This window comes from Mauremys mutica, chromosome 5 (genome assembly GCF_020497125.1).
Source record: "Mauremys mutica isolate MM-2020 ecotype Southern chromosome 5, ASM2049712v1, whole genome shotgun sequence".
In the NCBI taxonomy this organism is placed as follows: Eukaryota; Metazoa; Chordata; order Testudines; family Geoemydidae; genus Mauremys; species Mauremys mutica.
Genome location: NC_059076.1, coordinates 128,630,046 through 128,645,827, shown reverse-complemented (window position 1 = coordinate 128,645,827; position 15,782 = coordinate 128,630,046). Strand labels below are relative to the sequence as shown.

The 15,782-nt window shown below is 44.9% G+C and overlaps 1 protein-coding gene across 4 annotated transcripts in view; it reads left to right on the top strand.

Annotated features, from left to right (window-relative positions):
• Positions 1-15,782, top strand: part of FGFRL1 (fibroblast growth factor receptor like 1) — a 256,016-nt gene that overhangs the window by 128,158 nt on the left and 112,076 nt on the right. For all 4 annotated transcript variants that reach the window (XM_045018482.1, XM_045018481.1, XM_045018483.1 and 1 more), the window contains one exon: positions 11,849-12,121. In XM_045018482.1, coding sequence (XP_044874417.1) covers positions 11,849-12,121 — 273 coding nt within the window. The remainder of the gene's footprint in view (positions 1-11,848; positions 12,122-15,782) is intronic.

Here is a 15,782-nt window from a genome sequence, read left to right as displayed (position 1 = left end):
ATTGTATTCACCCATGAAAGCTCATGCTGCAAAACGTCTGTTAGTCTATAAGGTGCCACAGGATTCTTTGCTGCTTCTACAGAACCAGACTAACACGGCTACCCCTCTGATACTTGCTTTCCTCAAAATACTGACCAGGCCTGAGCCTGCTTAACCTGTGAGATCTGACAAGATAACAGTCTGATGTGCTAAGGCTTCAAGGATCCGGAGGGTGCATTGGGAAATCTTGAGTCCTGCCACCAATGTTTTTACACCATAGGTAATGTTGCTTCAGCATCTGGTTAGTAAAAAATCAGGTGTTGATGCTGTTAGAATGTACCGAGTGGCTAAGAACGTTGTTGATGCCTCTTTTTCAACTTGCTTTAGCAATTTAAAATATATTCTCATAGAAAAATTGGCATGTGCACATTTTTTTTTAAAGTTAGATTTAGGCATTTTCCACTTCTTCTGGAAAATATGTGCAGGAGCTTATTCTATTCTGTATAGGCCCTTAAGCCACTCTCTTCATGACAGTGTCTGAGCGTTTAGTTCTGGTGAGCCAGAGCTCATTCGAAGTTCTGCTTTCCTCCCATCAAACCAAGCATAGTCTGGACTCAGGAAACCAGTTGTTTTGGCTGGATGAACTCTGCACAGTGGCTGGTGGCATCTTTTCCAGAGCTCTATAATACTACAGTCTTAGAGTGAAATTGGAGGGATGTTTGGAGCCACTTCTTTCTACTAGAATTGGGCAGGAAACGTTTTTCTCATCCTGGGAAAACTTTCAAGATTTCCACATTTTTTTTTCCTGTTCTAATTTGGGACAAAACCCCAAAGTCTTGAGAATTTTCACAATCTGACCGTCCAATACAAATTTTGAGTCTGGTCCATTGAAACATTTTGTTAAAATTTTGACTTTTTCATTTAAATTTTTTTAACCTCCCCCCGCCCCCCCGCGTAATTAGTATTCTTGGCTTAAATTTAAAACAAATGGACATTTGGAACCTCATCCCTCCCAAATTTTAGTTTTGAAATCCCATTTTGACAATTTTGTAACTTTTTTCCCCTATAATGTTCTTGAAATGAGAAACTTGTGAACATTTTTTCTTGCAAACAGGCTTGCTTCTGAGAAATCAGCATTTTCTCCCCCCCCACCCCCCCGGAAAAAAAAAAGTTTAATTGAAAAATTCCTGACCAGCTCTACTCTCTGTTGAATCTGTTTTAGGTAACTTGCTTACTGGCTTATCTTTAGTTCTTAAGTAATGTGGTGCTGCTGTCTCTTTGTGGTCACCAACAAGCAGTTGTGCTGTCTTCTACTGGCGACTGGTCTGATACGTGCTAATTGACTGTGGATTGTGTACAGAGGCCTCTGTTCTCAGAACAGCCACTCTGTGTCAGACGCTGCAGTGAATTTCCCAGTACCAGTGTCTCGTGTTTGAGTTAATGAGCATTCTGGCACAAGCTGTCTGGTCCATTCCCACCATAATTATTGGGACAGGTGAGTGGGCTTCACAATCAGACAGGACAGTGTCAGTCCAATCTAATACATATTTTGAATGAAAGACATTGAGGAAAATGGATGGATACTCTCCATTGTGGGATAACATGAAGGCAAACCAGTTATTTACAAATATAACTCACATCATTCAAGAATATGGCACTGAGTCAACCATAGTGGTTTCTGTTTCCCTGCAGACATAAACAATGACACTTACAATTTCCTGCTTGTAAGGCTCACACTGCAGTGTCTCTCTATAGGGGAAATGGCTAATTACTTATTAAACCTTGTACTGTTCTCAAACTGGGTTAAACATTGACTGCCATAAGTTCAAGGGGAATCCATGTTACTACACACATGAATCCTGGCATCACATTTTCTAGGAGCTATTCAAATAGAGGATTAGGCGATGGGGTACTGTGTAAATGCAGGGGAGCAAACAAGAAATTGGTTTGCATTGTAAAGGCATGGAAATAAATGCCTTTGTTTAAAGCCATGGGTTTTGGAGATGGCTGTGACTGGTGAATATGATGGTTGTTTTGTTTTGTTACAGAGTAAGTGAATGAAACTGCTCTGCAATGTGTCTAGTTTGTCTTACTGAAAGTCGTGGAGTCAGGGGAGGTTTGGCTGGGAAGTTCATTGGATGCACAAACAAGGATTTGCCTAGCTGGGGAGCAATTAGCGAAGTGGACCACAGTAGCGCACATGCTAAATTTAGGCTAGATTAACCTTGAAAGCTTCAATTTAGGTCTGAACCAAAGCTGGTGGGAAGTATGCGGGTCTCTAGAGTTTGCAGAAATGATGCCTGGTACTGCTTCCACTCACGTCTATGGGAGTTTGGATGTTGATTTCAGTAGTAACAGGATTGGGCTCTTGGGCTGACAGTCTTGGGAGAACAGGATTTTTAGTGAGATTTCTCTCTCTCTGTCTTACTGAAGCCAGAAGAACATCTTTACTAGCGATATTTAGACTAATTTCTATCCTGGCTGGAAACAGGAGGTTAAATAAACACTTATCCAAAACATTTCCAAACCTTACAGATTTGTTTCAATAACATTTCTAACCGCCCCCCTCCCCGTCAAAACCCAGTTCTTGTATTCAAAATAGTTTGTCCATGTGAATATTAATAAGAAGGCTGGATAGTATAGATCAGCGGTTCTCAAACTTTATTGCAGCACGACAACACACATTACTACACAACCACAGGATGGGGGACCGAAGCCTGAGCTCACTCGAGCCCGACTGCCCCAAGCGGGGAGACCAAAGACAAAACCCGAGCCCCGCTGCCCTGGGCAGGGAGGCAAACCCCCAAGCGCTTCAGCCTTGTGCGGGGGGGCCTGTAACCTGATCCCCGCCAGCCAAGGCTGAAGCTTTGGCTTCGGCCCCAGGCGGTGGGGCTCGGACGTTGGCCCCAGACCCCGGCAAGTCTAATGCCAGCCTGGCAACCCCATTAAAATGAGGTTGTGACCCACTTTGGGGTCCCAACCCACAGTTTGAATACCACTGGTATAGATCGACCTGCCTAGACAGTTAGATCACTGTGGTATCTAAGCTCAGAACAGCACCTGCTGGCCATCCATTGTGTTATGTATCTGAAGTTGAATTTTAGCCCTTTCGGGCAAAGATTCTAGTCCTCTGTTTGACACAATGCTGCGCCCACTGATGGCGGTCAAGAAACAATAAATGGCATCTTTGCCCCTACACTAAAAGAGGAAGCATTCTAGTGTAAGATGTCTGTCTCCTCCAAAGTAATTGGAAGTAACCTAACTCTCCTCTGTGTTCGCTGCCTCAAAGCCTATGGATAAAGTTACTGGTTTTCAGGGCTGCAAAAATTTCCAGCAACACTTGAAATTGAGTGTTGCCAATGCACATTTAATTTAATAAGATGGTAATTACATGTTAAATAAATACCAACCCATTATTAAAATGTGTGCTCAGAGGATTTTAAAAGCACGTAATGTATATATCTCCCCAACTGTTGCTGAACTGCAATAAATGGATGCAATAATTAAGTGCCAGTTGTTTAATATACAATAACTATTTTATAAAATCTCAGTTCAATGTATATGTAAGGGGCTTAATTGAATGGGACATTTCCCCAAATATTCTCTCCCCCCGCCCTTATTTTTGGAGCTACCAGTCTAGAAAATTGATGGGCAGAAGCAACTCAGAAGGCCGGTTATTACTCATGTAAAAATATGGCAGGTACTTCTTATGCTATCAGTAAACATACATTTCCTCAGAGAAGTAGTTCCTACTGCAGAGATGTCGTAGAGAAGAGAAACTTGTCATCCTATGCATGAAAAAATTAATCAGCAAATATTTCCACTGAATCACGTTCTTTTAGGTCCTACTGCATAGCCATAAACTGTGTAGGCTTAGATGAGGAAGTGTTAGTCAATAGTTTATTAGTCCCAGCAAAGTCAATGAGATTACTCACTAGAGCTGGTGTGGAAATAAGTATTCTTCCCACCCCCCCCCCCCACCCCGCAAAAAATTTTGCTTTTTCGTTTTGGTTTCCAAAAACTTGGTTTTTGTCTTTGGAAAAAACAATCATTTTGGACAAACATGTTTGTGCTGGATTCACGGATTTTAAGGCCGGAAGAGACCATTAGCTCACCTAGTCTGTCCTCCTGCATGTCAAGGGCCAAAGAATTTCCCCCCGTTCCCCTTGTATTGAGCTCAGTAGGTTTTTGCGAACGTATATCTTCCAGACAGGCATCCGGTCTTGACTGAAGACATCAAGAGCTAGTGAATCCATCGCTTCCCTTGGTGGTTTGCTCCAATGGTTAATCACTGTCAAGAACAACAAACATTATGGAAAAGTGTTGTTGTTGTTGATGACCATTTTCTACTGCTCACATGAGAAAGTGCTCACTACTGGGTGAAATTCACCTCTGTGCAGAGGGTCAGCACAAAATTCACCCTATCCTTAGATCATACAGTCTTTGTGGGCAGGGACCTGTAGGCATTTTGCAGAGGCTTTAAGTGGTGCATAGGACCTATGTTGGCTTTCTGCACAGGGGTGAGTTTCACCTAAACATGAGTCAGTGTTGTACAGTGTTGTACAGTGTTTGTAAGTGAGGAATTCCCCAACTTTCCCAAAGCCAGTCAGCAAGAACAGGAAGTGGTACCTAGAAACAACTACTGGGGTGTGGGTAAGTTGAGAACTCAGGTTTCGTATAGGCCATTTGCACTTGAAATAATTTGATAAGGAGCTCAGATACTATAGTGGTGGGTAAGGTATACATACCTATGCAAATATGCTGATTTAGAAGACGGTATTTATGGGAAAATATTGTATTTTGGCTACTGACAATTGTCTATCACTACCATTTTGTCCTTATTGGTGGATTTCAGTGGCAGATCACATACTGATTGTGTATATGATGTTCCCTACATCCTACGCTCCTTTTGTTTGTTTATTTTTCTAAGGTACGGGTTATTTGAGTGCCCCATATAAGAAAGGGTTGCTAATTTGCCAGCATAGGACTTCAAAAGAAATCTTATCTTATTGGAAAGTGAATGTTTAGTATTAAATAATAAAAGATACGTAACCCACGGGGCTCTTAAAACTTATTTAACTTCTTTATAAACTTTACAATACATCACATGGATATTGTAAATTACTTTCAATTCCAAGAAACTGTCCAAGCTGGTTGACCTTCTTTGGAATTTCCTTTTTGTAATTATGTTTAATGTGTTAATAAAGTTCACTTTGAACTGTATCATGGCAAATGGTCTCCTAGGACATGGTTCAGCACTCGTGTGTTCGCCATATGTGAGTAAGAGTATTTCAAGGAATAACAGGGCCGAGTCCAAATACTGTAGGAGTGGCACCTCCACCCCAGGTTAGCTGTAAAAGGAGTTCATGGGAAGTAAGGAATGTGGAGTGGGAAATCATTTAGCCTTCACTTCTAGGTGTTACATAGCGCTAAGTTCAGGTCATTATCAAAACACCATATATTGAGAGGGTTTTCACAGAGAGTCATAAATCATGTTTAGTACATGTATGAGTCAAAGGAGTGCACGAACTTTGCAGCTCAGTCCAAGGAAATGAAATTACACGTGTGAGCTTTTTTGACTGTGAGAAATGCAGACAGTACACCCCGGGACACTACACCATCATGTCTTAAATACTTTTCTACAAGTTGTTTTCACTGTTTCCCAGAAATGGCTACTCACTAAAGCAAAACATAATTTCTATTATCAAGAAGTAACAACCGCCAGCAGCTCAGAGTCTGTTAAGACGGTGGGGGGGAAATGGAATGCTTGTGAAGCAATGTCATCAGCAGAGCAGCAAGCAAAACGGTTTCTATGGTATAGGATAGTAGAGTGTACTATAGCGGGATATAAATTGAAAATTGCCCAGCTGTTCAGTAAGACAGGTGTAAGATCTGTCCCTTTATAAAATGGAACAGAATGGGAATTCCAGTTGCTTGTATTCCTAGATGAGACAAATAAATCAGCACATATGTCTGCATATATACGAGTTGAAATATTTAAACAGAAGAAGCAATGTTAATTTTCTTCTCTGCTTGCATTAATTTAAACAACAAACGTTTGTGTCTCTCTGGGATGGTGTGGTGTGTGTGTGTGTGTGTGTGTGTGTGAACTAGAAACAACAACAAAAAAAACCTTGGTGCAAAGTGAAGGATCTAGAAGGGATTATTTAAATTATATTTTAAGCTTGGTTGCATGCTGGGCCTTGGAACTCCGGAACGATTGCTTCTAGTAACTACACTGGTTTAAATGTTATGGAGAAAATGTATATTTAGTTTCTATTTGGAGAAGGAGTAACATTGAGGCACAAATGGAGGAGGCCACATTCTTTTCACGCCTTCTTCACAGATCCAGGGATGCCTTACTAGTGAAACTATGGGGGGCGGGGAAATTAAGGAAACAACTCTTGCCAGTTACTAGACTCAATATGGGAATAACTGAATAAAATTCAATGGCCTGTCTTTTGTAGGAGCTCAGACTAGATGATCATACCGGTCTCATCTGGCTTTAAAATTTATGAATGAATCTATGGGACTCATCTGCACCGTCCCTAACATGGTGTGTTAAAAGGGTCTATAGCAATAGCCATTGGGACCAACCTTTTTGAATGGAAAATGTAAATATCTGGGCGGAGCATGAATGGGGGCAAAAAAGACCCATTATGACCAAAGCTGTGGCATTGTATATATGGCTGGGGCAGATGGCTTACATCACTGAAACTATAGTGGAATAATTACCTTGCCTAGAGGTCTCAGCATTTTCATACCCACAGAGATGCTAACCCTAATTTTCCATAATCTTCCTGATTTTTACATGTAATTACAAAATTACTAATTCAGGTTTAAACCTACTAATTTTTCAGGGACATTCTTTATATGTCAAAAAAGTGTGTGTGTGTGTGTGTGTGTGTGACTCATCACCACTGGAGTCCAATGAACTAGGCAATTAGTGCTGCGGGTGGCGTTCTTCTCCACCGCCCTGTGGCACATGCCCAGACTGCACAGTGAGGGTTGGACAGATGGTGAGCTGTGGTGATTTTGAATGGGCTCAGATTCACTGCCCAAGGCCCAGGTGTTGTGCTCTCGCTGCCCAAGGTGGGCCCTGGTGGATTATGTCAACACACACTGGGTACGTAGAGCTCTCCAGCAGGGCCCACCCGGGGCAGTTAGAGCGCACCACACAGCCTGTGGCTTGGGAGGTGAATCCAGCAGTGCCCCAACCAGGGGCACTGGAACAGGGAGGGCGCAAGGAGCCACGGCCCTCCCCCTTTTGAAAGTGGATGGGCCTGGTCTGTCTACATTTCGCCATGGGCCCCCTGCTCTTCTTCCCCCAGAGGCCTCGCCCCCCCAGTCAGACCAGAAGCTGGAGCCCGGCCCAGGTAAGATCAGCCCAGGCAGCTGTGGGGAGCCTGGCTGGGAGGCTGCTCTCGACCCTCACCTCCCCGGCAGGTGGAAGGACCCAGGTTTCCCGGCCCAGCTCCAGCTTCTGGCTTGGCTGGGAGGTGGCTCACCTATTTTTAGGAGGAATCCGTTGCCCCTTGCCCAACCCATTGGAGGGGGAGAAAGAGGAGAGACGGGGAAGGAACACGTAGGAAAAAAAGAGGAATAGTCAGAACAGATAGGCTATGTCTACGCTGTGCCATTACCGCTGTGCCACTAAAAGGCACGCAGTGTTGCTGCTGTTTGTCGGCAGGAGAGAGCTCTCCTGCTGACAAAACACTTCCACCCCCAACGAGTGGCATTAGCGTTGTCGAGCTGCTCACCCCAGCGCTTATCGACAAAACTTTTGTCTTCTGGGGTGCGTGTGTGGTTTTTTAACACTTCTGAACAACAAAAGTTTTGTCTTTCACTTGCCAGTGTAGACAAAGCCTAATCTAGTCTCTTCCACACTGCAGGAGCTGCAGAGGAGAAGGCTCTCACACCAACAACATTTGGCATACATTGCGCCCGGTTCTTGTAGGGACCAGTTCTGAAAAGTGCTGAGTACCCTCAGCTCCCATTGACTGTAATGGGGATTCAGGGGTTTCAGCACCTCTTGGAAGCACCCAGCAGCACCTTGCAGGATCAAACTCCTTGGTCTGCAGTTAAGGAACATAAGATAATCTGTGCTGCTGTCTCAGTTTGTCTCTTGCTGCTGATCCTCTCAAATCCCTGACTAGGCCAGTTGCTGAATTGTTTGTGGGGTGCAGGGTTAGGCAGCCATTAACAGCATTCGTTAGTGTCCCCTCCCATTAGTGACCAGGGCAGTGAGCTCAGCGATACAAGGCTTACCGAAGGGATTCAGTTAGACTGGGCAAAACTTTTCAACCAAAATTATTTTCTGATGGAAAAACAAAGATTCAGCAACACCAAGCCGTTTTGTGAATTGGTGTCATTTTTTTACCAAATTCCTGAAGGAATTGAAACAATTCATGTTGAGGTTTTATGATTCTAAACAACTTTCAATTCGACTGCATTAAAATACTAAAATCAAAATAAAAGGCTTCATTTTGGTTCAAACAAAATCTTTAATTTGACCCCCAAAATATTTATTTATTTATTACTTTTCAATGTGCCAAATATTTTGAAGCAGTTTTGGTTTAGGTTCAATCCAAAATTATGCACGCTCTTCCCCTCCCCCACCCCCCCATTTTCAAAATTGGCCACAAACTGAAAAATCCATTATTCACCAGATCTCGATTCAGTGCTCAGTTAACAGAAGATGGAACTACACGGCACTTGAGCTGTGAGATAGAAGCAGGACTTAGCTACTCCCAAGCAGCACGTGAACAGCTAAGGGCTTTTTAAATATACCTTTTCAGAGAAGAGATTTTATTTCTATTGGGAAGATTTGAGATCTCGACCGTAAAATGGTACAAACTGCCTGACTCAGTAGAGTCTGTGTAACTGGCACTCGGTGCGTATCAGAGGTTCTGGGTGGTCCCTTTGCAAAATATGTTTTACCCCTCCCTATCTCCTCCCCCAAAATACCAAAGGACAAACATTGCTGCGAGGTGTGCCAAAGCGCATCTCAACTTGAAAAGCATTCATCCGTCACCATTGCAGTCCCAAGGCAAATATGTAGTGAAATAAGACCCAGTAGATTCCTGCACATTAAAAAGAGATACAGAGACCCATGACAGAACATCAACATGTGATTCTGCCATAAACATCTCTAGGAGGTCCAGCTCTCTGCAGCACAGTGACAGCCATGAGCGTGCGAGGGCCTCTGAAGCTTGTGGTATATGATGATTCCAGAGAGAGAATGCTGCTTATACAAAGAGTTGTTAATGAGGATAGGTAATCAAATGGGACTGTTTACTAAGTCAAACACATAGGGGCATGCTCTTAGCTTGCATTGGATGCCTCCATGCGTATAGATCTTATGACAGGGGAGCGATCCAAAAATTCCTCAGAATGAAAGGTCAGTCAGAGGAAAATGGCATTCGGGAGGACCAAGCTTATCACTAACCGAGTCATGTGACAGATCCAGAGGCAACACCGCTTGCCATCAGGAGAACCGCATGTGCAGTATGCCTGCAACAAGCCTCATGACGCCACTGGGAAACTATCTTATTCCTCCCAGCCTAAAAATTTGTCAGGAGTCAAGTTGAATGTTGGAAGGAAAAGGTTTTTGAAGAAGACACTGCTGGGAGGGCCCGATTCCCCCTCCACTGTCCCCAATTGCCCTGTACCACACATTCTTCCCCAACACTACTTTATAGGCCAGTGCTCTGACACTCTTGCTCACTTTAAGAAGTACCTTGCTCTGCAGTTGATTTCAGTGTGGTAACTCATGGAGTTGAGGTTTTACTCGGTTTGAGTAAGGTGGCAGAGTCTGCCTTTAACTTAAAGGGGGACTCAAGATTCGATGAAAGATGTCAGCTAGCGTGTAAACTTGTGTGGATTTTGGCCCCCTTACTCGTGAAATAAGGTACTACGCCATGTGAGGAAGGGCGGCAGAACTTGGGGCCAGGTCCTCAGCTGATGTAGCTCCATTAAAGCCTGTGCCCATAACTGATCGCTGACAACGAGTGAATCCCCCCCTTTGTCTGGAAATGGGGTTAGACTCGGATCAGTCTTCAAAAATTCTGATGACTCTCTGAAGCTTCTCCAAAGTAGCCAAACCTTTGTAGTTTGCAAAAATTGACTGGACTTTTGAGTTTCTCACAAGAAGAGCTTTGTTTGCAAGACTTCCAGTCCTTAAGGTCCTTGCTGGAAACACACAATGGCAGCTTTTCTTATGGTATTTTGACATCCCTTCTGGAATCAGGGGGGCAATATTACTTGAGAGACCACCTTTCCTATTGGCCTGCTTACAGCAGGTGACAGCAGAGGTGTGCTCTAATTGCCATCACCCGGAATTTGGCTTTCCAGGACGGATGCTCTCAGGTGAGGGTCCCAGCCTTTGGGACTTGTTCACTCTTGGCAGTTCACCAGAGTCTAAATCTATTGAACTCCAGGCCCTGATGTGAAGCCTTTAATTGACTTCATCAGGCTTTTGATTAAACCAATTCATTATTTTAGGGCTAGCTTCTGACAACTTTATTCACTTCCCACCAGCGTGAATAAGCATGAGAGAATATGGTCCGTAGTCACTATGGGCTGGATTATGGAGCATACCTTACTCCTGCTGATAAACACTCATGCAGAGAGTCTCATTGCATTTGCTCTTATAAAGAAGTGCGTACCAGCATGAGAAAGGACTCCAGCACAGATCCCATAGGGGTCGGGTCCTCTAAGGTGCTGGGCCACTGTTGAGAGATGGTGAGCAGCCTCAAACCCATTGAAGCACAGTGGGGATTGAGGTCACTCAGCACCTCATGTCATCAGACCCTATTAAAACAGGTGTGTCCTTATGCAGGAACAAGGCACTTATTGATCACGGGTGTTTTTGAAATGTTCTGAGAAAGAGGCTGGCTATGATACTGGTAGGGGCTATAGAAGTTAATAAATCAATGAATCCAATAAAGACAATTATTTAATTAAATAAAGAAACATACTTGAACATTTCAGCTTTGAATTTGGTTCTCTCATGGGGGGGACAGCTCACGGTGTGGGAGACCTTATCAGTCCCCCACCCAGCCCCAAAACGGGTTGGCCTGCCCTTGTATTTATCATTATCGTGCAGCACAGTATGTTCATGTTGCCACATTCCAGGACACCTTGTTATGCATGAAACTATCACCTTGTACCAGCAGCAAACATTCAGCAGTCAGGCTAGTCCAATGAACTTGTCAAGGGAAGGTCGAGGCAATGGATAAAAATATCCCCAAAATTCATCATTTTGCATGTATGCGATGTTAACATGTCAGGATATCCTGCACCTTGTCATTAAGTAAATGCTACCCAGCAAATTCGTTATGTTCTAGAACCATACTAGTGTATTCTTATGATTTCTGCTGCTGACAAAACCCATCTGGTGACTATTAAAGGGAATTGCTATACATATAAATATAAAAGGATTATAACTCCTTGTTTTAAGTACCAATGCTGTTACTAATTTTGGCTTCAGGATTTGTTATGCTAAAACAACCAGTAGTCTGGGTATCTGGGAACTAGTTCCCCATGACATTAAAAAAAGAGGTGGGGGAGGTCCGGGGCGGGGGAGGGAAGGAAGAGAGAAATACAGCTGATTGCCATTGGCAGGTTAACGCAGTTGGTTAGAACAAGGTGATAAGAATGTCTAAGTTCTGGATTCAAACCCTCTATGGACTGCTATCTTCTTTGTTGTATCTGTTGTCTGTTTTTTTCACTTTGATTGTAATCTCTTTTCAATAAGTAACTTTTGTTCTATTTGTACAGGGTCCCTATTCATGACCGGTGGCTTGTAGATGCTACGGTGATAGAACTGGTTCCAATTATTGTTTTTTTTCTTTCCATTCTTTGTTAGGCCCACCCAGAATTGCTGATAAAGTGATCCACCGGCAGTCCGTGAGGTTAGGAAGAACCATCAAGCTCCTGTGTCCGGTAGAAGGTGACCCACCACCTCTGACTATGTGGATGAAAGATGGACGGACTATCCACAGTGGCTGGACAAGGTTCCGGATCCTGCAGCAAGGACTGAAAATCAAGGAGGTGGAAAGCGAAGACGCGGGGACATACATCTGCAAGGCCACCAACGGCTTTGGCAGTATGAGTGTGAACTACACCCTTATTGTGATTGGTAAGTGCTGCAGGAGGAAATGTAAATCTTGCCTTTTTTAATGGTAGCTGAGAAGTTTGATTTCTTTTCGCCTGGCAGTGATTACAGGCCCTCTTTGCTAATCATTTACTGACCTCCACCTAACTGGCCCATTCCAGTGTTTGAGGATGGCCAAGGCTAGCTACACTGCTGCACATCTCTTGCATTGCAGTCGGCAGCCACAAGATAAGATTATGGAGTGCCAAAGGTTACAAATAAACAGAAGTGATGCAATAATCACTAGGGCACAGATCACAACGAATTCCACACAGGAAAGGCTGAGTGATAAGGAGAGGTCATGCTGATCTTTGTGTTTGCTGCTGGAACAGGGTAGTTCTCAAAACGAATTTTAACAAGCCCATATTAAAGGGCACAACAAAGGGATTTTTGGGCAGTGAGCAGTTGCAGACTATGCTAGGAATAAATCTAGCTATGGTGAAACTAGGCACAGAGCTAACACTGGGCCCTAAGGATCCCAAGTTTCCAAGAATCCCCATCGGTGGGGTCAGGATTTAGAATGGGTGTGCAGAGGGCCTCTGTCTTTGAAGGAGAGACCACAGGGGCTTCCCTTGCCTGTGTATTCCCCCAAAATTCTCAAGACCTTGGCCCAGATGATTGGAATCCAAGATCACATGCTGGGTTTGGGTCGATACTTCTGAGGGCCCAGGAGAGGCCTGAATGCTTTTTTCTTCGTTCTCAGTGCTCAGAGCGTCCCCATGAGTTGCTGACAGGAAATGCATCCAGCTCTCCTTAGCTGGAGGGAGAGGGCTGGCTAAAACGTGGCATGTTTCAGGGTGCAGAGGGAGGAAAAGAAAGAACTAGAAGGTGGGAAGATGCTAGAGGCCTCCACTCACCCACCTTCTCCCCCAGCCAAAAGCCTCTCTAGCCAGCATGAATACTGAGCCCACAAAGTCCTACCTCTTTCTCTGCTCATTTTAAACAACTCAAAGCTTCTTGCTGATAAGAGCCGCCTTGCCTGTGAAGACAGAAGAGCCCTGTTTGAACTCCAACTCGCTCCTGCCTTGTCTTCCCCAGACTCGTGCCAGAAACCAGATTCATGGCTCTTTGCCCAAAAAATCTCTAGGGAGAGGAAAGGGGCTGATCGTGCCACTCTGCAGAGCGCTTAGGGGAGGGGAAGACAAAAGACCACTTTTCCTGCCCAGAGGAAGGAGCTGCTGGCCTGACGCAAACTAAGCTGCTTATCCAGCCCTCCTGAGGGAGCCCTGCAGGAGAGCATAGGAGAGGAGAGTGCACCTGGCATCCCTGCCCAGAAAAAGTTTAGAAATAACCTGCACCTTGCAGAGCTGTTTGCAGAGATGTGCACAGTACGGTAACCAAAGTGCTGGGAGTGGGGAAGGCACAGAGGGACTGAGGACAGAATTCTTTTAAAAACACCAGCAGGTGGGGCACGTTTCCACATCAGCTCCGCTGAAACACTGGGCACGGGAGTCACAATGAGAGCGGTGTGGTGCTGAGCGCGTCTGCAAACCTGGCCCTTACTTGGGTGGCCAAATGGGAGCTGAAGTCTCTTGAAAATCTGACCCTGAGCTCTTTTGAAAATGTGCTCCTACGGGACTTGCCTAAGGTTACCCAAGAAGTCTGTGGCACAGTTAGGAGTTGAACCCCAGCCCTGTGTTTTAACCACAGGGATAACCTTCCCCTAGGATGGAGTCTCTTAGAGTGTCTACACAGCAGCTGGCAGGTGTAATTCCCAGCATAGGTAGACATACCCGTGTTAGCTCTGCTCAAGCTAGTGCCTAAAAATAGAAGTGCAGCATGGATGGCAGCTTGGGGTAGCCTCCAGAGTAGGCACTTGGGGGGGTCGGACAGGATTGCACACAGGCGGCTGTTCTGTCCCACGCCAGTCACACTGCCATTTTTAGCAGGTTAGCTTGAGGTAAACTAGCATGTGACTGTCTGCCCATGTTTGGAATCACACCTCCCAACTGCTGTGTAGACATACCTTTAGTTTCCGTCTGAGGAGAGATTAAAAAGACTGGGACTGTTTAGTTTAGAAAGGGATGACTGAGGAGAGATAGAAGAGAGGTCTATAAAATCACAAATGGTGTGGAGAAAGTGAATGGGGAAGTGTTATTTACCTCTTCACGTAACACAAGAACCAGAGGTCACCCAATGAAATTAATAGGCAGCAGATTTAAAACTAACACAACAAAGTACTTCTTCACACATCACACAGTCAGCCTGTGGAACTCATTGCCAGGGGATGGTACGAAGGCCAAAAGTACAACTGGGTTAAAAAATGAATGAGGTAAGTTCCTGGAGGATAGGTCCATCAATGGCTCCTAGCCAAAATGGTCAGGGGCGCAACCCCATGCTCTGGGTATCCCTAAACCTCTGACTGCCAGAAGCTGGCAATGGGTGACAGAGGATGGATCACTTGATGATGGCCTCTGAAGCATCTGGCACTGGCCACTGTCGGCAGATAGGATACTGGCTTAGATGGACCATTGGTCTGACTCAGTTTGGCCATTGTTACATTCTTAGTTTTGAAAAGCTAACGGCTCTTAAATAAGGTAACTTAGTTTTCTTCAGTCATGTAGCCTATCAGCTCCTGGGAGCCAAGCCTGCCTCTTCTTTAATGCCTGTAAAGCACTGCACACACCTACAGCACAGCAGGGCCCATAATGACTTTTAAATTTCCTTTGGAAAGAGGAGTTGAGGCTTGAGGCCTGGGGTCTGTCCAGTGTGAAATGCCTGAGCGGTGCCAGGGCCGAGGAAATGAGCACACGCTTTCGGGAGCGCTGTGCTGCTAACTGATCCGAGAGCAGCTTTAGAGACAGGCTGAGGGAATTCAGTGACTAGGAGCAGATGATTAGTGACATATGGCTGATAGCAGAGCAGGAAGAGGGGATTCCCAGCTGTGGGAATTGTAGGATGAGTCACTGAAGGCACAACAGGGGGAGCAGGATGACATGAAGACAGTAAATAGATAATGGCAAAGGACTAAATTTACCTCATCTTGTGTGAGTGTCCCGGGGGCAGAGGTGATTTTCTCATCCCCAGGAAACCTGCCAGAGAGAATGAGCCCCATTGGGTGCTACGTAGGGCCTGGATAATGTGCCCAGACGTAGCAGCTTCTAGCACCAAAGGAGGATGGCTAGGTTGTTTGCAGGCACAGTCACATCTCCACCTATGTAAACTGGGGCCTGTAGGGAGTGCTGCTGAGCCTGGGGTCCCTAAGCCAATGGTCTCCTAAGCCATTCTGCCTGGCAGTGGGATGGCATAGGTGTAAATGAGGTCAGATATTGGCCAAGCGTCACTAAACTCTCTTCTCTATCATTGCTGCCCAGGTCAGCACGACGACTGCTGTGAGACAGTTGTCTGATTTTATGTTTGCCGGATAGGAGAAATAGTTACAGCTTTACTGTGGATGCTGAATGACGTAAGCAGGCACTGTGGTGGGCACCTTGATGGGGGGATTGTAATAGTAATCATATGATTTTTGGAATTTGCCCTTTGGTGGAGACCTCCAGGCCCCTTAGAGGAGAGAAACCAGGAAATGCTTTAGCAAGGTAGAGGTGCTTGTGAGAAGAGAAATCGTCAGGTGATAGGATTTCAGTAATGTCAGCTCTTGACTGGGATAACAACTACTCGTACACTAAGAGCCAGCTTTGCCTTTGGA